Source organism: Lissotriton helveticus, chromosome 2_2 (genome assembly GCF_964261635.1).
Source record: "Lissotriton helveticus chromosome 2_2, aLisHel1.1, whole genome shotgun sequence".
Taxonomy (NCBI): domain Eukaryota; kingdom Metazoa; phylum Chordata; class Amphibia; order Caudata; family Salamandridae; genus Lissotriton; species Lissotriton helveticus.
The window spans coordinates 246,105,143-246,126,788 of record NC_136060.1 but is presented as its reverse complement, the minus strand read 5'-3'; the positions used below and the strand labels follow the sequence as shown (position 1 = coordinate 246,126,788).

Sequence of the window (21,646 nt, the reverse complement as noted above, 5' to 3'; positions counted from 1 at the left end):
GGGGAGATTCTCAGCAACATCCACATAAACATAGTCTTTTCATCAATGTTTTCTTATGGCTGTCATATTTTGATCTTCCACTTGACTTGTGGTGTGGCAATGCAAAGTAACAGGATTCCAGCATAGATTGTATCAAGGGAGTTAAAAAAAAACATACTTAAATAATCCAAGGCATAGGTAAACCTCGTAATTTTGGTGGTGTCATTGGGATTTGAGATCCATTCGGTGATGGTAGGTGCTGGTATATCACTGGACCTTCCTCTAGACCACATCCTACCTCAACAAACACCAATGGGGAACACCAAGTGACATCAACGGTCCCTGCAAAGTGGTCAACTCCTAGTCTTAAGATGCTTATCTAATAAATGTTAAGAGGATTGCAGTTGCTTAAAAACGATCAAACTCTTTCTGATTTGTTTTTAGATTACGAATATCGTTCAAGTGGATGGTAAGAGCTTTTTCTGGCTACTTAGCTACTGACCAGCTACTGCTTTTGTGGGATAGGATCCTGGGCTACAACTCTTTGGAAATCCTTGCAGGTACTGAACGTTATGTTTGCCGTGTCTTACTAATATTATTTTTCTTCTAATGTTTATGCCGGCTGATTACTGATATTGGCAAATGATCATTTATATGAGACAGGTTTCGAAATCTTATTTCAAATGGATTCTGTCACCGTTTTAAATTAGGGGCGAGCCAAAACATCTCACCAAGATACAAACCACAAAAGGAGTATAACAAGGGTGTGTCTCAGCTCCTTTCCTCTTTAATCTTCTCATCATGGAATTTGTTGTAGTAATTGATCATTCGTAAGTGCATACCCCCAAATAGGATCCCATCAAATCTCATCTTTTCTTTATGCTGATGATGTTGTGCGATTGAACAAGACCCCCCCCATAGGTCTCCCAAGATTCATAGCATTTTTATCCAGTTAACCCCACACTAAAGAAATCGAAATTAACCTGGAAAAATCAAAAGTAGTCATCTTCAGGAGGAAATTAAAGAAATTGGGCAGTTACTATTTACATAAAAGAAAAATAGACATAAAATCTGCATACAAATAACTTGCCGCAGCTTTGCTGAGCATTTGACACTGATAGAACCAAAGGTTCACATTTAGATGATTATTGAAGAAATTGTGGGGGCAATCATTGGAACCTATTTTGAAAGTCATAAAATGCAAACGTGTCCTGGCACTGTCAAATGGAATTGAAGCTGTAATGGCAATGCATACCACATTTCTGAAGTATATTACTTGCAAAGTTTATAGACAGGTTTTCCATCTGCCCCAGAATGCTTCACAAGCACAAGCATGACTCGAATTTGGTCTAGCACTATAACCTTTGGTATACCAAGCTGCCTGTTTAAAATGTTGTTATAGGCTAAGAGTGCCTCCCCTGAAACACTCAATAATTTGATGGGGGCAGAAATTATTGGTAACAGCTTTGAAATATTTGAAATACATAAACCCTGGGAGACGTGGCAAGGGAAAGATCCTTCAAGAAAGTTGTAAATATATCCTTAAACATTGCATTCCTAGTTCAGGATAAAATGAATTAATATAAAAGATCACAGGCATAGATGATTATTAATGGACATGTCTTTATACATAGGGCAATCTTATCTGCACAAACCTCTCCCAGTGCGTCTTAAATAAAAAATGATTTTATACAGATTAAGAAGATTCCTAGTGATTCAAATCCCCAACAGAGTCTGCAGCTATAGGAAAGAAACAATATTGCATACACTTTGCACTTGTCCAGCTCTTGCATAAGATCGCAAAAGAGTATTTCATGCTCCACTCAATCATATCAAATGATGGGTGCTTTAATCAAAAGTTCACATGGAGGCTACAGAGAGAGAGAGAGAGAGAGAGAGAGAGAGGGAGAGAGAGAGGGAGAGAGAGAGAGAGAGAGAGATAATGAATGAATGTTATTTTGGTGATTACCAGTATTTTGAAAGCATGTCTACTGTTACATTAAAACATCGCTCCTCAACCATGTGTGTTAAAGCTGGGTGGGTTGCAAAGGTTTGTTGTTCTAAAAAGGGTCTGCTCTGGTTAAAACGTTTAAAAAGCATTGCCCTAGACCAACCTGCTGATTTATTGATATCCTCTAATCTAGCTCCTTCCCAAAATACTTTTGATGCAATGGCCCTCTGGGTCAAGTGATCCCCAAAACCCTCTATATCCACCCCTGCTAGGGCCATCACCCCTTTAACCCATCTATTTAGGGAAGTTTCATATACTATAGTGAATTAAATCAATAACTGGGGGCAGACGTTCTATGGGTCTCAGTCACCTTCACATATAGCGTAAAGCACCTCACCATACACAATTTATTGTGTGAAGAAAATAAAAGAAACTGTATAGCGGTAGAAACATTCTAGGTATGCTTTGCAATGGGATAAGGCAGCCCCACTGGTGAGAAGTGCATTGTACAAAGAGCCAAAGTCTGAAACTCTCCTAAATGATACTAGCATAGTATCCTAACCAACTTGCTAAATAATTACTTTAAAGAAAGGTTATCATTGTCCTCCCATGATTGGAACATTTGCAACGTCTAATTCACTTCCCATAGTGCAGAGCACCCAGGTTTATGAGGATTTACATATCTAACCCCCTTCATCAGCCTGCAAACCAAAGGATGCTCACCAACGGGTTAACCATCAACCTTTTAATGACCTGTTGATATCACTAGCCTGTACCCATTAATCGTCCTGTACGACGAGATCCATAGCCCATTCTTTGCACCTAGGCTGCATTATTGGCTTTAATTCTAACTTGTGGCTTTGAGGCGCCGATATACCCTGAAGTAGACTTCGTAAGTCCTGGCATTTCCACAAGCAACCTGAGAGAATCCATGCCACCAGCATTCAGTTGCCCTCTAGAACAGGCGTGTGATATTGCCCTTCAGAGCTCCTCAATAATTGTGGGAATATCTGCAGACAAACTGAATAATCCTCTGCAAGCTCCAAGAGGAAGTGATACCAAGGCTGTGCCTTCCAGAGTGGTGCTATCAAGACCACCCTCGCTAGCTGCCTGCACACCTGTGCCACGCACTTGGGTATCACGATAAAAGGCGAAAAAGCATAATGATTTTCACAGGACCGATCTTGAAGTAAGCATCCATTACTAAAGCTTCCAGATCTAGACTCAAGTTGAAATATCTGTGAAGCTGAGCTGTTGGTCTGGACTGGATTCAAACGAGGCTATGTCAATTTGACCCCAAACTATGCTTATTGCCCCATTAATCGGCCCATACAGCGGCGGCCACCATAAACAAAGGGTGGTGGGGCGTGTGTAAAAATAAAAAAAGTACCTTTTGCCACCAGTTGCCTCTAATGTCGCGTCACGCTCACCACCTCTCCTCTTCCTGGGTCCCAGCAGCCCCTGAGACCCAGACTCCCATCCCCTCCCCGTGCTGCAGCACGGGAAATGATCTGAGCACGCAGGAAAGACACCCTGCTCATACCAGGGAGTCATTGAGGTTTCTCCTGCCCAGCTGCTCAATGCAGCTGGGCTGGAGAAAACCTAAGTGCGCATGTGTGTTTTGGTCAGCCTGAGACAGCCAGCCAAAACACATATGCACACTTAGGGAGTGGAGTGCACGTAGCCCTCCTCCTCCACCCTCCCATGCCTAGGTCCTGTCCCTCCAAACACCTCTTGCTAGGAGCCAGCAAATGCAGAAAAAAATTATGCAAGAACATTGTTTCATTTTACATTTGGTGGCTATGAACCAGGCAGTGGTGCGACGCTCCTCTGCTATTACAGAACAGCCACCACTGCATTCAGATGCCAGTCACTGGCATTGTAGAGGTTGCCTGAATCCTAATCTGGTACCCAATTGCCTGGCCCTGGTAGTTATTCTGCTTTTCGAGATGTCCCTTGGCAGAGACACAACTCCCACAGTACCCTAGCCAGTTGTGCTGGTGGTCTAGACTTGGCCCCCCACCGCAATCTGTTTATGTACCTGCCTGCTGTCAGATTGTCCATGCGTAGCAGGACTGAACACATTACCTTGCTTTTATCAGATTTTGAACCGGAAAAATGCCTACAAGAAACTCCAAACAATGCATTTTCATTGACAGCTCCCTCCTGGACCATCTTCCTCCAGATGAAAATGCATAGCACCTGGCGCACCAACTCCAGAGACTTGCATCTGATTGTAATAGTAAATCTGGGAAAACTGAAAAGATGGCCCTTCTGCTCCATGAGTCCATACGATAGAATCACAAGAATGTTTCCTCTTTTGAAAATTAACTATCAAAGCAAACTGCGTTTGACATATGTTGGATTCATTATTGAGTATTGTCTGCTATACATCCTTAATGTACATCTTTGCCTGCTCTCCTGAATGTATATTAAGATGCGTTTGTTACTTTTTGCCATTGCTGATACTATACGATGCAATGTATTGATCTTTTTGTATTCCTGTATGCAAAAATTGGAAAAATAATGTATTTAAAAAAAACAACAAGCTGAATCAATTACTGCCTCCAAACATGTTCCCCTCAAGATAAACAAATCTCAAACAAGCATTAAAACAAAAGTGCATTACTGAAGCAAGGCTGACAACAACTCCTTATCACGTTCCTAAGTCTCTTAATAAACAAATGTTAGCGCACAAGCATTTCCACAGCTAGGTTCATAAGTACAACATTTACTTAACTCAGGCAGCAAGAAAAGGGGACATGTTGGTTGGACTGTCCCTATTTATAGTGGGTTGGTGTATATTATCTATGTTATTACTCCCTGCCCAGGGGAATAGGATCATGGGGAACGTAGAACGTTGAACGTGCTATTCAGTGAGCTGCGTTATATGAACCTCCTGCCGTGTATTAACTTCATAACGTATGTGAGTAGAAAGCATTAGCACAAAAAAGAAAAATAACATTTATTATGAAGTGCTGGTCTTCATTTATTAAAAAAGACACAGCTGTGTATTAAGGACCCTCAACAATATATAATAGTTCACCACTTAGAATGTTCACCAAAGGTCTGCAAATAGTACAATTATGGTCAGTTAGTTAGCAAGTCTGAGAAGAAGAGAAAATGGAAAATAACTGTATCCTCCACATGAAAGGTAAGCTGCATAATAAAATGCATAGATGCTTACACAACAACTACACTATAAAGAAGCGCAGAAAACACATTAAAAAAAATTAAAGCATCCACCTATTTAGCACTGACTGCATCATTTTTTGCGGAACATTCACCTGAGCATTTAAGTGAATTTTAATGGACATTGCATTCGGTCTGACTAACCCAATGTACATTAAAAAGAAGTGATAAATGTTGATATTTGCGGTCTAAAAAATACACTTACTTGGCAGTGTATAGTATGACTGCAGATCATAATTTATTATAAAGATTTAAATATACCCAAAACAAACTCTATCCACAAAGAAGACAATTTCAAATTGACACGAAGAGAAAAGTGAAATATCATCAATAGTATGCAAATTCAGTTATTCATCCATTGCCACACACCTAGATACATAGCTCTCAAGTTTCCTGGCTCCGTGTGTGAGTAGCTCTTCCAGTCCGAGTTTTTTTCTTTGCATTATGGAGTTTGAGGTCTAGTTTATCCACTTATAAAATCAGGACTAGAAGTCCTAGAATCCAAATGAAAAACTTGGACTGGGTGAGATACTCAAGCATCGACCTGGGAAACGTGGAAGTGTTGTAGCTACTGTGTGCGAATGCCTCCTGTAAGAAATTGGATTATTGGTTGAGGCAGTGGAAGCCCCACTCATTCAACAACCACAATCCTTGTCAGGTTAAACTGTAGAAGTCACTAATGCACAAAGCAGTCAGGCTTAACTTAGAGGCAAAGTATAAAGTATTTATGCAGCACTCAAAGAATACTAAAGTAAAAAAACTGCACAAGAAAATCCCAAACCAATTTAGAAAAATAGTTCACATTTTAATTTTAAAAAACTATTTCAGAATGACAAAATCCAGTCAGAAACAGAGAAATGTAGTTTCAAAGTTTTAAGTAGCTATAGAGCCTGAAAGCACAGAACGCCACTTGTGAGCATCCAGTCGTGATAGGCTGGGGAAAGTCACAAGTTCAGGCTCACTGCGGTAGAGTGCAAGCCAGCTACAGGGACCAGGTTAGTCTCACTTAAAAAGTTACCTTCTCAAAGTCTGGCGCAATAGTTCCATTCGCAGTGGAATTGGCAGTTCAGAGCAGGGAGAGCTTTGTGGATGGTCATTGCTGCAGTGGGAAGTGCAGGCCTAACATCTTGGATGGTCATTGCAGTGGCACAAAAATCCGGTGGGGCTAGCAGATGGTCATTGCTGGAGCTTCGCATTGGTGGCTGTCGTTGCTGAAGTGCGTAGTGTAGATTTTGCATTGCTGGCAGTCGCTGTAGCACGAACAGATGGGTTCAGTGTGGGTGGCAAGATCTTGCCATGAACAAGCCAGTTGGCAGTTGCAAAGAGCTAAAACCTTAAGTATTACTCAGTTCGCAGTTGGGAAGAGCTCAAAACTTAAGGATTACTCCTTTTTTTTAAGAGGACTGTAATTTGATGCCAGCTAAGGGTCAGGACTTGGGAAGGCACCTCTTGAGGATGATGGGCTCACTCTAGCAGAGGTTAGCAGGGCTCAGGTGGGTCCAGTACGGCCAATCAGCTGGGCAGTTGCAGGGAGATCTCTGGAGCTTGTTGTGTCCCCGTAGCTCAGAACAGGAGCTCATCCAACTGACCCTTGGAGTCACTCGGGTAGTCTGGAATGAATGGAACAGGCCTAGTCTTCCTTCTCAGAGATCAGAGCAGGCCTCAAGCAGCAGGGCGGTCCTCTGGGGAACAAGGCAGGCCTCAAACAACAGGGCAGTCCTCTAGTGAACAAGGCTGTCCTTCCTCTTGCAATGTCTACAAGTCCAGGAGTGTACTGAAAAGGTGTTCTGAGGGTCCAATATTTATACCTGGTGCCAGCCTTTTATAGTGAACGGTTTCCCCATACTACACCTTCATCTGGTTCTGGAGAGTCCTACCTGTCCCTTAAATGTACTCTACTCATTTACTACAAACAAACAAACCCTACACACATTTCAATGTCTCAACACCCACTACAAAACCCCACAAACCACACATATACACCCTTCTACCCCAAGTACCGCACATTAGCACTTTCTCTCACACACAAAACACCAATCTACCCAATGCCACTAACTAATCCACTCATCACCAACACAACCCAAATCCACACCAAAGTATGCTGACGATGGAAAAATCAGTAGGTCCAAGAATCAGTGGCGTTCTTTGCTAAATTCTTTCTTGAAATTGAGAAAAGGGTTCCGCGAATGTATCCAGTAGTGAAAGTCCATGATAGAGATGGCATCAGCGTGCCAGGTGACCAGCATGTCATCATGGGAGCATTATGGATTGTCTGATAACAAGATCTTCTCTACCTCAAAGGAGTACATGTACAAATTTGCCACGCTAGTGGTAAAGGTACTGTCTGCCCATCAAAGGGTCAGATGTTTTCAGTCTCTCTGACTTCTAGAGTGATGTTTCAATCTGCAGAATGGCTCTTGGATTTACAACCTGATGCTTCGCCTTCAGTGTAATGTCAAAGTGGAGTGTCAGGTTTTAGGGTTGGCACAGCCTGCTGCCCATTCCTTATGGGGTAGTCAAAGTCTGTCATTCTCAATTTGCAGTGCTATCATCTATCGTACTATAATTTAAATGCACCTTTTAGAGAAATAACCTATTTTTAATTAGAAAAAGTCTTTATTGTCTTTTTTACAAGCCACTTGCTGTATCATTTCATGTGGGATCTCATAAAGGATCGTATCTGGCTCAGTCCATTATTTGAATTTCCTAGCTCGCCAAGGTCTACTATTTGTGGCGTACGAATGCCAGGGAAAAGCTGCATCACAGAAGGTTTAACACAATGCAGGTTTATAAACCTGTTTAGCTTAATTAATGCTAATAAATAAACATGTGAGCACATTACAGTTTGCCTAAACTGGAACCCCAAGTAACTATTCCATGCATGGTCAGTTTCTTGGTGCACACAGCCTTGGCTGCGGTGCACAGAGACCTCACACTTCTACACACAGAGTTAAAAAATAATAAGGTTAACATTGAATAGGAGTACTGTTTGCCATTCTGAAGGAAAATGTGGATTTCCAGAGTGTAACAATGTTACGGTTGCCAGGGGGTCATGCTGCTTGCTGGCCTCTAGGTGTCCCCATAAGACAAAGGTGTTTAATTTTGATTTACAGGAGTCGGCGGTGTGTGTTAGCTTTTGAGATGATCACGATGAAGAAAGAACATTAATTAAAAATAACGAGTAAGGTTTATGTACAACCGTGTATCAAAATCTATGAAGTTTGAAAATGAATTGTTTATTTATCAATTCCTAACTTTTTTGCGTCAGTGAACGTGCGGGTGGCCCACGCGCAGTGCAGTGTGCACCTCTTATATACATTCTGCAGCACGTGTCTTTGTGATTCCAGGAGCTTGTCATTGTATGCAAGTGGCCCAGTTGGTCACTGTGTGACTGGACGGTGGCTCCGTCGTTGCCTGGATGGAAGAATTGCTCGCGGGGTGTCATTTTACAGGAAGTGGTGCGCGAGCTGCGGATTGTCAATCTGCCCCGCGGTCGCACAGCGCTGCCATATCCCTTAAATCAGTTTGTGAACCTGCAGATAATGTCTCATTGACTGGGAGGTCAGCAGTTTAAACCGTTTGAATTCCTTTTCAGTGCTGGCAGTTGCAGTGTTCGCTTTCCGAGCTGTGAACCTGATGGAGGTGACGTCACTGGCTGCGGCCGAGGTGAGGAGGATAAGTTACAGTGGATGAGATTGAAATAGTTCCTGATGCTTTGCCAGCCATAGTAACATAAGCTTCCCCTGCACATGTTAAGCAATGCACAAGGCGTCTTGACTCGGACACTGTTGAACAAGACGCACGCGAGGCTGGCATATTAAAAACATCCAGAGAAGTATTCCATTTTACGCAATGTAACCGACAAAAACAGGCGCGTGATCTCTGCACTCGATAACTAATTTCACTAGAGTTTTTTGCTGTGTAATGTCACGTAGCTCTATTCACAAGTTTATTGTTTAAACAGATTGAATGTGATGCCCAGACGTTGTCTATTTACCCACAAAGCAATGTGTTTGCTCAAAAGGAGCATTTGTAACGCCAACCGCTCATGACTGACATCATAAAAGAAAGTATAGTTGGTTTTAAAATACACATATATGTGGTTTGCATACTGCACCTTGTCGACCCTCTTGGCTTTTGAGATTTCATTATAAATGATCTCCAAATACCAGTACATCTTAAAGAGGCCTTGCCCTTCACTGCACTTGTAAGGAAGTTTGCTTCTTCCAGCGCTTAGGTGCCAGCTGGCCTCCAGCCACTTGGTATCCTGGCCTAAAGCACTTAGCATGCTTGTATTTGTAGGCCACGATTATTATGGCAAAGGCAAAACTACCACTCCCAGCATCCAGAGAGCTATTGGTTAAAATGCTCAGATTGTCTAATAGTGGTCTGAATGGTACGAAGCCAGTTAATAGTCACATCATTCAGCACCAGTTATTCTTTACCTTTTTAAAAATAATTTTGGCACACCCTGTAGTTGGGCGTTCGTTAATTCTTTTGTGAAGTCATTGGGGAGAATTAGTTGCTGGTCGACGGAGTCGAAGATGGTATTTGCACAGTTGATCTAGCAAGAGGCTTTCCGCGCTTCAGACGAGTGAGTGCCTTAATGAATAGTTTAGAAGAGAATGTGCCTGGTGTATTGTGACACTGATGGCAGTCTTTACCCCCACTCTGTGCTGGAATCAAGCACCTTGTCTTGCGTGTTCCAGCTATTTAGGAAGGTGCCCCAGCTGGGGTAAGGGCCTGTCACCAGGACTGGGAAAGGAGTGAGATTGCACTAGGAAGAGTGTGTCCAGACAATTCTGCCTTTTTATACTTTTAGCATAATATATACTAGTACCATCCCCAAAAGCAGATTTATAAACAAATATTGAATTCTGGAAAAACAATTAATTAACTCCATACCTAAGTTTAACAGTAAAAGAAAAAAACGTATTCTATTAAATGTAAGAAACTGATTTATGGTGACTGGAGAGAGCAGAGATAATAATGTTTGCAGATTGCTCCAGTGAGTTACTTGCAGTGAGATGGCTGAATGGGAGGCATGTCTCGCGCTTGAACTCTGAGAAACACAGGCCAACGACTCATTATGCACACTTATTTTTAGAAACAAGCTGAAATCTTAGCCCTCTTGAGCACCCATGATACTTGCATGTCTTCAGGCTGAAATAAAGTACAGCCCTTTCTCAATACACACCGAATGTCTTCGAATTGAAAGGAAAATTCTGAAACCGCATGTAATAAAGTCCTAAACTTGGTTAGAAAACAGCGCCATGACACTCGCAGGCCCTGTGGGCTCAGCCGGGCTCGTGGCTCACATTAAAGAGCCGTTGTCAGCTCTTGTAACTTCTCGAATTAACGCCGAGACTGTTCCCGGTCGGATATATTTTAAACACACATGTTTGTCTTTTATTCCAGGCTGTCCTAGCTGACCTCTCGACTCTGAAGGTTATGCCGCTTCTCCAAATCTTCCTCTTTGCCACCGTCACCTAACGTTCCTCAAGGTACCTGACACCGCCTATCTGGGTCTCCATCAGAAACGAATCGCGAGCTGTGCCCCGTCAGCAGGAACCCGGCGTGAATCTGTTTGTATGTGTCAATAAAGATCATGTTCGCTTGCAGTTTTACTGGCGCGAGCGCGGGCGCGCGCCTCATTATATCCAACATCAGCTTTCAGCATCCACCGTCCACGCGCTCCGGGCTGACGTCTCTCATCAGAAGCGCGAGGCCAAAGAATACTCAGCCGTCGGCACGTAAAGGTGGGGAACGCAAACCAACAGCTATAAAGCATGCCACATACTATAAATACAATGTGAAATGGAACAATAAAGTACAACCCTTAATGGAACAGGTGTGATATGTTTATTGATTTTTAGAACCCGATAGGCCCGTGGTATTTCACTGATCCCATACTGCTTTCAAACCCTACACTGTTTCATATTTTTCGAAATAGCACTTGGTTACAGTATAGTCGAATACAACATGAAGTCTTTTAGTGCTTCCAGAGGGTGTTGAGCCCCTAAAACCACCGAAGAGCTTTTCTGTGGACCTTCACACGTTGTGGTATTGCCCTCTGCATCAATGTTATGACCTTTTTAGTGTTTTGTTATTCTCTGCCAATATCACTTTAATATAAGATTCATCTTGACATTTCTTTGCCTTACAAATAGCCTTTACCAGGTTCTGTACTCTTTCTTTTCAGCATGTTCTCTTCTCTCCTCTCTTCATTTGTGTCGGTTGGTGGTAAAGATGTCCTCGTGTGTATCATCCCTGATCCCATGTGTTCCTAGAGTTCTAAACTGCTCTTTGGTCCAATTGAATGACTTTCTTCTCGATCCTCAACTGTTTTTTTTGTTCAGGTACTGTTTCTTCATTCTTCAACTGTAAAGCCATCTATCACAACCCCTTTACAGAAGGGGTATTCTGTAAATTTCACTGGCCTGGAAAAACCCCCTCCCAATCTCAAGTTTTCCCTATCCAGATGAAGAGGTAAAACATGCGCTCCAAAGTAACTGTAAGGATGTGCAGAATATAGCTTACGTCGACATCAATTTCAGGCTGGTTTATACCATTCTACTCCACAAACATTAGCCCTAGGTACAGTTATGAATGGAAATGTTGGTAATGTATTTTTATAATCCCTGCTTGAGGTACACGTTCCTATAATGTAGATCGTCTCCCAACATATGTAATATACAGTTCTCTGTTGCTTCGTAGCTAGGTTGCTTCATAGCGTTATATAAATGCCAATACATGCATACAGTGGTGAAGGTGGCAAAACAAATTAGACTCACCTGCCGACAGGAGGCTCAGAGATGGTTCTCCCCCGACCTAAAATCACAAAAACACCCCCTACGCCAAACAGAAAGAAAATGGAAACAAAACTACTCTCTAGAAGGCAAACTCATTTATATCAGGGCCCTAAAGCAATATAAAAATGCCATCTCCACATCTCCACAGCAAAGGCAATCTATTTTTCCTCACAAATTCTCAACTCCAACAACTAAGCCAAAGAAATATTCACTATAGTAGATGAACTGTCAAACCTAGAGAGAGTCCTAAACAAACCCAAACCGTCACAGGTCCTCTTTGACTCCGTAAATACCTACTTTATCGAGAAAATCACTGCCATTAGAGCCAGCATTCCCCCCAAAATCTTGCAAGAGATTACCCCACCCACTCCTAGGAATCCCCACTTCATGGAAACCTTCCCCCCCATTGACACAGAGACCCTGAATAAATTACTAGCTACGGTCAGATCTGGCTCCCCCCTGGACCACTGTCCCCCTCACATACTTAAAACGGCCCTCGTGGCTCTCCCTAATCCAGCCCTTGCCCTCCTTAACCATTCTCTATCTCAGGGCTGTGTCCCCAACACCTTCAAGGAGGCCATAGTAGTCCCCCTCCTAAAGAAACCAAGCACCGACCCACAGACACCAGCAAACTACCGCCCCATCTCTTTACTTCCCTACATGGCCAAGATATTAGTAGCCTATATGACCAAATGAATGTCCAATTTTGTGGAACAGACAGGTTTCCTCGACCCTAGCCAAGCTGGGTTTCGGCTAGCACATTCCACGGAAACAGTTATCATAGCAGTACTGGACTCCCTATGCGAAAAAGCGGTCACAGGCACGCCCCAGGCCCAGCTGCTGCTTGATCTCTCGGCGACTTTTGACATGGTCGACCATAATACTCTGGCCGACCGTGTCAGCGAGGCAGGCTTCCAGGGTCCAGCACTTAGCTGGATAAAGTCCTTTCTAGAAAATCGCACCCAGGCAGTCTGCATTGGCCATTTCACCACCCCCAAACTAAACACTACGTGTGGGGTCCCACAGGGCTCCTCCCTCTCCCCCACCTCTTCAATCTCTACCTCCTCCCACTAATAAGAACCTTGAAAGAAAGAAGAGTGACCGTCTTCAACTACGCAGAAGACCTTCAACTAATGTTCAAGATTGACAACTCTCCCCAGTCAATCTCTGACTTCCAATCCACCATGACATTCATCCATCAATGGATGGACCATAACCACCTAAAGCTGAACCCCAGTAAAATAGAACGGATACTGACGGGCAATGCATACAAACGTTGGGGCCCACATTATTGGCCAAACGACCTGGAGTATCCCCCTTCCCCCCTCCACCTCAGTAAAAAGCCTAGGGGTCACCATTGGCTATGACCTATCCCTCAAAACACACCTAGGTACCGTGATCTCCACATGCTTCCTGCAGCTGTGAAAAATAAGGAAGAGAAGCAGGTTACTATCCCAAGCTGCACTGGTTCAGTTCATGATAGCCCTAGTCCGTCTTGACTATGCAAATGCCGTGTTCCTGGAACTTCCACTCGGCCTCACTAGGCGACTGCAATTGGTACAAAACCAAGCAGCACGATTAACATTTAAACAACCGAGGTGGCAACATGCTTCCCCTCTCCTTAAGAAACTCCACTAGCTCCCCATCCCCCAGCACTGTGCTTTCAAGTTTGACTGCCTAGGGTACAAACCCCTAAACGGCTGCAGCCCCATATTCATTGACAAACACATCTCCCGTTACATGCCCTCACGCCACCTCCGCTCGGCCCAACTCCAGCTGCTGACAGTGCTGACTTTCAAGCTGAAGTGCCAAGGGGGGTGCAGGTTCACGACCCTGGTCCCTCGACTATGGAATTCCATTCCCCTGCAAATCAGACAGCATAAACCTACCCAACTTCAGGAAGTCACTCAAAACATGGTTATTCACACTTGCTTACAACTGATCTGCACCGAGCTGGCCACCCCCTACTCTCTCCAGCCAACTGGTGAACGAGCGCTCTACAAATCATTGTTAACATAACATAACCCTAAACCTAATCCTAAACCTAACTATAAAGTGTATATAAACAGATGCCTAACCCTGCCCCTTAGTCTAGCCTCACCTCTTATCCTAACCTTCAACCTTGACCTTCAGTTAAACCTAAAGCTAATTCACAACTGCCCTATGGGTTCATGCTCTAGATTGGCACCACAAGTCTTGTTGGCAGGTTGCTTGCTGCCTGCACACCCACAGGTGGCTGGGCTCACGATTGCTGACAGAAGTAGGGAGTAAAAGAGTTGATGATATGATGAGGAACCTGACCTGGGTCGCAGCTCTCTGTTCCTTGTGAAAGGAAACTAAGCCACAAAATGGTAAGGGCCTTATACTCTGCAAATGCAAGGAAGATAACTGTAGCCCTGTTGCTCTTCAACTCCCCTACAAGCTGCCCCCATGCGTCATCTCCCCTCTCCCTGTTTCTAGGGTTTACCTGCTAGCTAGTGCCTTCTGCTGCCTTCTTAGTCCCCCTTTGTTTAGCTCCACTTTTCACTTGGGGGTGCAGCGAGGGAATGGCAAGTTATGAAGGTATAGAGGTGTCTTCAGGGGCTTGATGCAGTGGGTTAGGGCAGAGTGAGGACGCTTTCCAAACTTTTCATGTTGGTGACACACTTTTTAGACATGCATCATTTTGCCAATGCAGTTTTACTAGCAAACCGGGGGTTAAATTAACTGCATTTTTAGACGTGCATCATTACGCGAGGTTAAATTAACTGCATGCAAGAGATAAGGACAAATACATATGTCATAGAAATTGTAAATAACAAAATGTATGGGGACACACCATATCTCACAGAAACCTTTAATTAAAAAATATATGTTTTGTGAGATAACAAACATACATTTCCAAACTGCTGCTAGCTTCTGGGAATGCTCCAGGAAAGAGTTCTACCACCCTCCCTTAAAAGTGAACTAGCCTTGATGGGAAATGACTGTGGTGGCACATTAAATGCACACCCACTCGCTTGAATAGTACTGTACTCTGCTATTGAAAGCACAGAATCCCTGCTACGATCTCTTGTGAATGTCTCACCAACATATAGTGCTCAATGCAGATGTTCTGTCACTCTCACATTAAAGTGAACCAGCCTTGCTGAGAAGTGATTGTGCTGGCATTGTAAAATTAAAATATCCTGCCCGCTTCGAATGTGCTGCCTGCACCATTAAAAGTGTGTAGTCCTGGTGAGAAGTTCTGTCACAGTCCTATGAAAATTGAACCAGCCTTTGCTGACACCTGGGTCTGTGGAGTGGTCAATTAATGACTTACAACTCTACTTTCACTTGAGTGATGTTTGTCGTCCATGCTCTGTATGGCACTTTCCCACCCATAATACATAATCACACATGATGGCATGTGTAGCTAGGGCCCCAAACCTACCTCCTCTTTCATACGCGGCTGCACTCACCTAATTCCAGGTGGACCCTGGGCTCTGCCACCCAACATTCTTCTGGCCCAGTACTTGTGCCTTGATCTGTGGATCTCTGGTGAGAAAGGGTGGTTTTCCAGAATCCATGGAGATCAGGACAAGATCTTTAGCTGGCTGTTGGTGTTCCACCTATAACAGCATTTCGGCTCATGGTGGCGGTAGCGCCCTGGCGTCTCTGCGTCCTGGGGCTCAGACAGACAGCGGAGCCCGGCTCCCCTCGGTGGACACGAACTGTGCTCCCCGGGCTAACACTCCTGTCAGAACTGCACCATACAGAGCGCTGGGAATGGGGAGCGGAGGCGGCTCTGCGGACTGGACTGCTCATTTGACGCACCTGGCAAAGGGAACAAGGCCGCGCACACTCGCTCGCCTAATGGCCTTCATCCGCGTTCTGCGTCACTGACATGCGCAGTACCATCCAGCAAAATCAATGAATAGACAGTGTCTACTCATTGTCGTGCAACACACCTACACATGGCAGGCGACACAGTACCGTGTCACGACGCAGAGTTTGGAAAGCTCTTGGTTAGAGGTTTTGCCTGAAGAATCACAGCAGAATAAAATCAGAAAACCGAATCTCAGTATCGAAGAAGCAGGGCAGATGCTGTTGTTGGAGATGCATGCAGCCACACTGACCCAGTTGGTAGTATAGTAAACACAGTTGGTAGTATGACAGTTAAGATTGATACGTATGGCAGTTAAGACTGATACACACAGACAAACACATTATGTAGATGCAAGAGCACTCACCACACAGGCTGGTAGTCAGGCTTATGAGACAACAGAGGTGCATGGACTCCTGCAACACATTGAGAGAAGAACTGTTGGAATGGCTGGTGCCCACATTCTGGTTGACCCAGTACTCTCATTGACTTTTATACTATTATTATCCAATGGCATTTATCTACTTTATCTATGTTATCTATATCTACAAACTGTCAGAGCTTGCTCTAAAGTCAGAAAGCAAGGCTTTTAGCCCTCATTCAGGTGGCCACATGGTAGGTAGGGGTGGTTTGATCATTTGCCTCTGGTGTCCTGGGGACTGACCTACTATGGCTCTGCAAACTGGGACAATTACACCCTTTCTGTACTTGATTCTCAGGGCAGTAGGAGTGAACAATCAAAGAGTCAGTGAGTCAAGGGGTATTGACTCTGAACTCAACGGTCAACCAACAGCCACAATAGCTTACTGTCCAGCCCAGTGCTAGTCCTGGTAAAAGAGAAGATATGTAATAACTCCGCAAAGCAAAATACTACACAGAGGGATGGGGGTTCAGGTACTTAGTTCTACTGTGTGCAACTAAGGGCTACTAGCCTAGCACAAAAGGCATCACTGTAACTACAGAGATCAAGGAAATCATCATAGACATGAATTAAGCACAGGTGCAAGCTCACGTAGATCAATGGAATGACATAGTCATGAATCAAACACAGTGCAAGCTCACAGTTAGGCTTCAGTGAGCAGTGATTTTGCTCTGTAACCCATAAGTCAGTTGCAACACATTGTGTATCTTTAGCCAAAAGAGTCCACGCTGGCAGTCGTTAATCACCTTAATGTGCAGGATTATCAGAATTACTGATAATCCCGAGACAACATTGGTGATGTGGCCTTTGTGGTTGCACAGTCAGCCCTACAGACAGCAGGTTATGGATCATGGGTAACAGCGCCACCTCTTGGATCTTACTGATGGGGAAGTACAACACAGCAGACATCAGCTGCAGTCATGTATCTTCTGCAGTTGTAGCCTCCTCTATAGTGTTGCTGTTGGGCCTAACCGGATTCGCAGCATGTTTGTGGCATCAGATAAAGAGCTACCTCTGGTCATGGTACAGTGATGACAGATGGCCCGCTGTTGCTTGGGGAGTGTCAATACTTTACGTCAAATGAACCATGCAGGGAAGTCCAGGTGACCCTCACAGTTCGTGTCACCGATGGTAAAATTTCCTGTAACAAGTTCATTCTTCTGTGAGCTCTGTGGATACCCAGCTGGAATTCTCTTGGTCACTCTCTCCTCCTGCAAGGTGATCCTCTTTTACCAGGCAGGAAGGCTTCTAGACACTAGGCAACAAAATAGCTTTCCAGCAAGTTACGCAGACTTCAGGTCATGTCCCCATCCTCTTGGCGACTAGCTGTCAGTTGGACACCAGCCCTGGATTACAGTAGCTCATTGAGTTCTCTGAGGTGCATTATTTTCCTAGGTCAAGAAGAAATCAGAATTATTATTATTATTATTATTAACGAATTTTGTACCGCGCACGGTTACCCAGAGGCATCCCAGCGCTTATAGAGAATCAGAGCAAGTTGCCTATGTGAAACAGAACAGATTTAGAATTATTCTGGAAATAGATAAGTTTTCAAATGTTTCCTGAACCTGAGCAGGTTTGGTTCAGAGCGTAGTGAGAGTGGGAGGGAGTTCCAGGCGTGTGCAGTATGAATAGAGAAGCTCCTACCACCTGAACGGGCTCTCCTAATTCTCTTTATCTGAAGGAGGTGTTTATTATTGGAGCGTAAGGCTCTGGTGGGCTTATATGGCTGAATCATGTCCTTCAGAATAGCAGGTCCTTTCCCCTGCATGCTCTTGTGAGCAATACAGAGGGCTTTGAAGGTCACTCTCTCTTTGACCGGGAGCCAATGGAGTGCCTTTAGAGCGGGCCTGGCTGATTGCCTAGCCGGAACGTTCCGCAGCAGCCTGGCTGCCGCGTTCTGCACTTGTTGCAGGATTTTGAACGTTGATTCCGGTGCTCCGAGAAAGAGTGCATTACTGTAGTCCAGGCGTGAGATCATTAGACCTTGGACTAACAGCTTCCGGGAGAGTTCAGGTAAGAGGGGGAGAACCTTACGGGCCGAACGGAGCAGTCCATAACACACGCCAGCGATCTTCTTGGCGTGTGTCCTAAAGGACAGATCAGGCTCCAGCCAGACCCCCAGGCTCTTAATCTCCTTCTTTGGGTCAGGCGGAGTGCCCATACAGTTGGGCCAGCTGCTCGGCGAGAGGGCAAAGCTTGAGTGGCCCAAGATCATCAGCTCAGTTTTTGAGCCATTCAATTTGAGCGATGACCTGGTCATCCAGTCAAACACCTCTCTTAGGCATGAATGGAGCGTTTCAGGCTGTTTCTCCAGCTGTGTCAGACCCACCACTAGCTGAGTGTCGTCCGCATAGCTTATGGTCTTAAAGCCAAACGGAGACACCACACCCTCCAGGGGTGCCATATACACGTTAAATAACGTAGGGCTCAGGGATGAGCCCTGAGGCACCCCACAGTGAAGTGGAAGGGGAGGAGATTTTGCGTTGCCTTCCCAAACCTCGAAGGTACGCCCCTCCAGAAAAGAGGCCAGCCATTCCAGGGCCGCTCCTGCGACTCCTGTCTCTGCTAGGCGTTGCGTCAACACTCCATGGTTGACAGTATCGAAGGCCGCACTTAGGTCCAGGAGGATCACTGCCACTGACCCCCCTGTATCCAAAGTGCTTCTGGCCTCCTCTACAACTGCTAGCAGAGCCGTGTCGGTTCCATGACCCGGTCGGAATCCCGTCTGGGAGTCTCTCAACCGACCATTCTCCTCGAGAAAGTTGGACAGTTGGCGGTTAACCAGTTTCTCGGCAACCTTACTAATCCCTGGTAGCAAGGAGATGGGCCTGAAATTGGCTAAGTTCTGTGGATCTAAGCCAGGCTTCTTCAGAAGCGCTTTAACGACTGCGCTCTTCCAGTCTGGCGGTACCGTGCCATGAGCGAAGGAGAGATTGACCAAATCGGTCAAAGGCTCTCCTATCGATGGGGCAGCCTGCTTTAAATACCGCATTGGGACTGGATCTCGAGGCGAGCCACTCTTCAAGCTCCCGAGGACCTTCAGTACTTCGCCTGAGGTTACGGGGCCAAAAGACGTCAATAAATTTTCCGACATGCTTAAGTCCTCAGACGGAGTCGGGGTTCCCATCACCGGAGGGAGAGAACTAATAATGGTGTCAATTTTATCTTTGAAGTAAGTGGCCAATTCCAGACATTTTTCCTGTGGTCTGTCGTGGACAAGAATGGGATCCTGTGGTTTAAGAAGCTCCTTCATCACTAGAAAGGCTTCCCTGGATGAGGACGCAGCATGACTCACTCTCTCCCTAAAAAAGGAGGCCTTTGCTGCGCGTATAGCAAGTTTATACGTCCTTAATTCCCTACGGTATTTTTCCCTACTCTCTGTCTCTGGGTTCTTCCTCCATAATCTCTCCGCCCGTTTACAGTTCTTTCTCAGGGTTCTAAGCTCTGGGGAGTACCATGGGGCAGACCCCACTCTCTTATCCCTAATAAGCATCTTCTTGAGTGGAAGCACATGGTCCACTGCGTTGGTCAGCCAGTTCCTCATCATAGCGTCTGCAGTCACTGGATCCTGACCTTTCTCAGGCTGGGAGCCCTCCAACCGGGCATTCCAGGCCTCTACTGGGAGCCTTGACCATGCCCTGTCTATTCTAAATTTCCTGGATGGGAGGGTATCATCTTCCTTTACCTCCCAGTTTGCCATGATCAGTGAATGGTCAGACCAGGGAAGAACAAGAGGGGGCATAGCTAATAAACCCCTCATGTTCGTAAAAAGGGGGTCCAAAAGGTGCCCTTTAACATGTGTGGGCCCGGTGTTTATCAAATTCATCTCCAGGGCGGTCAGCTCGCTCATTAAATTAGTTGCCATTGGGTCAGTTGCCTCATCAAAATGGCAGTTGAGATCTCCCAACAGAATAAAGTTGGACGAAGCTGAGGCCAGGAGAGTGGTAGTTTCCATAAGCGAAGATATAAACTCCCCCACACTTCCAGGTGAACGATAAACTAGGAGGCCTGTCAGCGTGCAGGTAGGGGAGAATTTAAGGGAAAATTGGCAGCTCTCACAATCTTTCACCCCTGCCTCCCAGGCTTTACAGCCCAGTGATTCCCTATAGATAATGGCCAAGCCCCCCCCCCTCCTCCCTGCGCCTCTGTCAAGATGGTAGATCAAATATCCCGGCGCTAGCGCTGTAACCACATCCGGACCCGAGGCGTCAGATAGCCAAGTCTCAGTGAGAAACAAGGCATCAACCTTGTGGTCCAGGAGTAGGGAATTAATCTCCGTAGCGTGGCAGGGAAGGGATCTGCAATTCAGCAGGGCAAGACGACGCAGGGTAGTGGGGGTAGTTACTCCTAAATCCGATTGGCAGACTCTACACCCCCGGAAACATTTTCCCCCTTTAGCGGTATAGCTGCATGTGGCATGCTTTGGTGTTCTATAGGATAAAAGCTCCTCCTTCGTGTATCTGACCGAAGAGGCTTGATGGGGGCTCGAGTCGGGCATAACCAATGGCCCTGGTCCCGTCTGGGCCCGGACGGGCACAGATGGGCTTGACTCTGGCGAAACTCCGGCGCAAGTCCGGCGCGCCCACTGCACGCGTCCGCTGCGCGGAGCCATAAGGGACTGTTTTTATAGGGCAACTAGACCGGTCGTCCAATGTGACCCCACCTAAGATGGCCGCCAAAACGGGATCGAGCCCTGGCCCTGGTCTAAACAAGCACCCAGGGATCAGGGACCAAGAGAAATGAATTCACAGCCCAAACGAGGGTAGGAGCGTTCAGTAGGATAATTCTAAAGTTGATTTTAAAATAATTCCGTTTTTGTGAAGATTCCTAAAATTATTCTAAAAATGTGGTGCAGGTGCAGGGGGGGATCGGACACAAGGGAAAAATCAAATGCAGCTAAAATAAGCACTGAGCGCTCGACTAGCAGCCTCTCAAGAATGCTCTATCTCCGGTCTGGTAGCTAAGCCCTCCTTTTATAGGGCAACTAGACCGGTCGTCCAATGTGACCCCACCTAAGATGGCCGCCAAAACGGGATCGAGCCCTGGCCCTGGTCTAAACAAGCACCCAGGGATCAGGGACCAAGAGAAATGAATTCACAGCCCAAACGAGGGTAGGAGCGTTCAGTAGGATAATTCTAAAGTTGATTTTAAAATAATTCCGTTTTTGTGAAGATTCCTAAAATTATTCTAAAAATGTGGTGCAGGTGCAGGGGGGGATCGGACACAAGGGAAAAATCAAATGCAGCTAAAATAAGCACTGAGCGCTCGACTAGCAGCCTCTCAAGAATGCTCTATCTCCGGTCTGGTAGCTAAGCCCTCCTTTTATAGGGCAACTAGACCGGTCGTCCAATGTGACCCCACCTAAGATGGCCGCCAAAACGGGATCGAGCCCTGGCCCTGGTCTAAACAAGCACCCAGGGATCAGGGACCAAGAGAAATGAATT

At 45.4% G+C, this 21,646-nt stretch overlaps 1 protein-coding gene across 2 annotated transcripts in view; it reads left to right on the top strand.

Moving 5' to 3' along the window:
- Positions 1–10,970, top strand: part of TBC1D19 (TBC1 domain family member 19) — a 1,159,927-nt gene extending 1,148,957 nt beyond the window's left edge. The window contains exons 19-21 of one of the 2 annotated variants that reach the window (XM_078678973.1): positions 424–539; positions 8,718–8,788; positions 10,541–10,970. In XM_078678973.1, the coding sequence (XP_078535099.1) occupies positions 424–539; positions 8,718–8,788; positions 10,541–10,615 (262 nt within the window). In that variant the 3' untranslated portion in view covers positions 10,616–10,970. The remainder of the gene's footprint in view (positions 1–423; positions 540–8,717; positions 8,789–10,540) is intronic. The other variant, XM_078678974.1, reaches the window with a different exon arrangement.
- Positions 10,971–21,646: the final 10,676 nt, after the last annotated feature.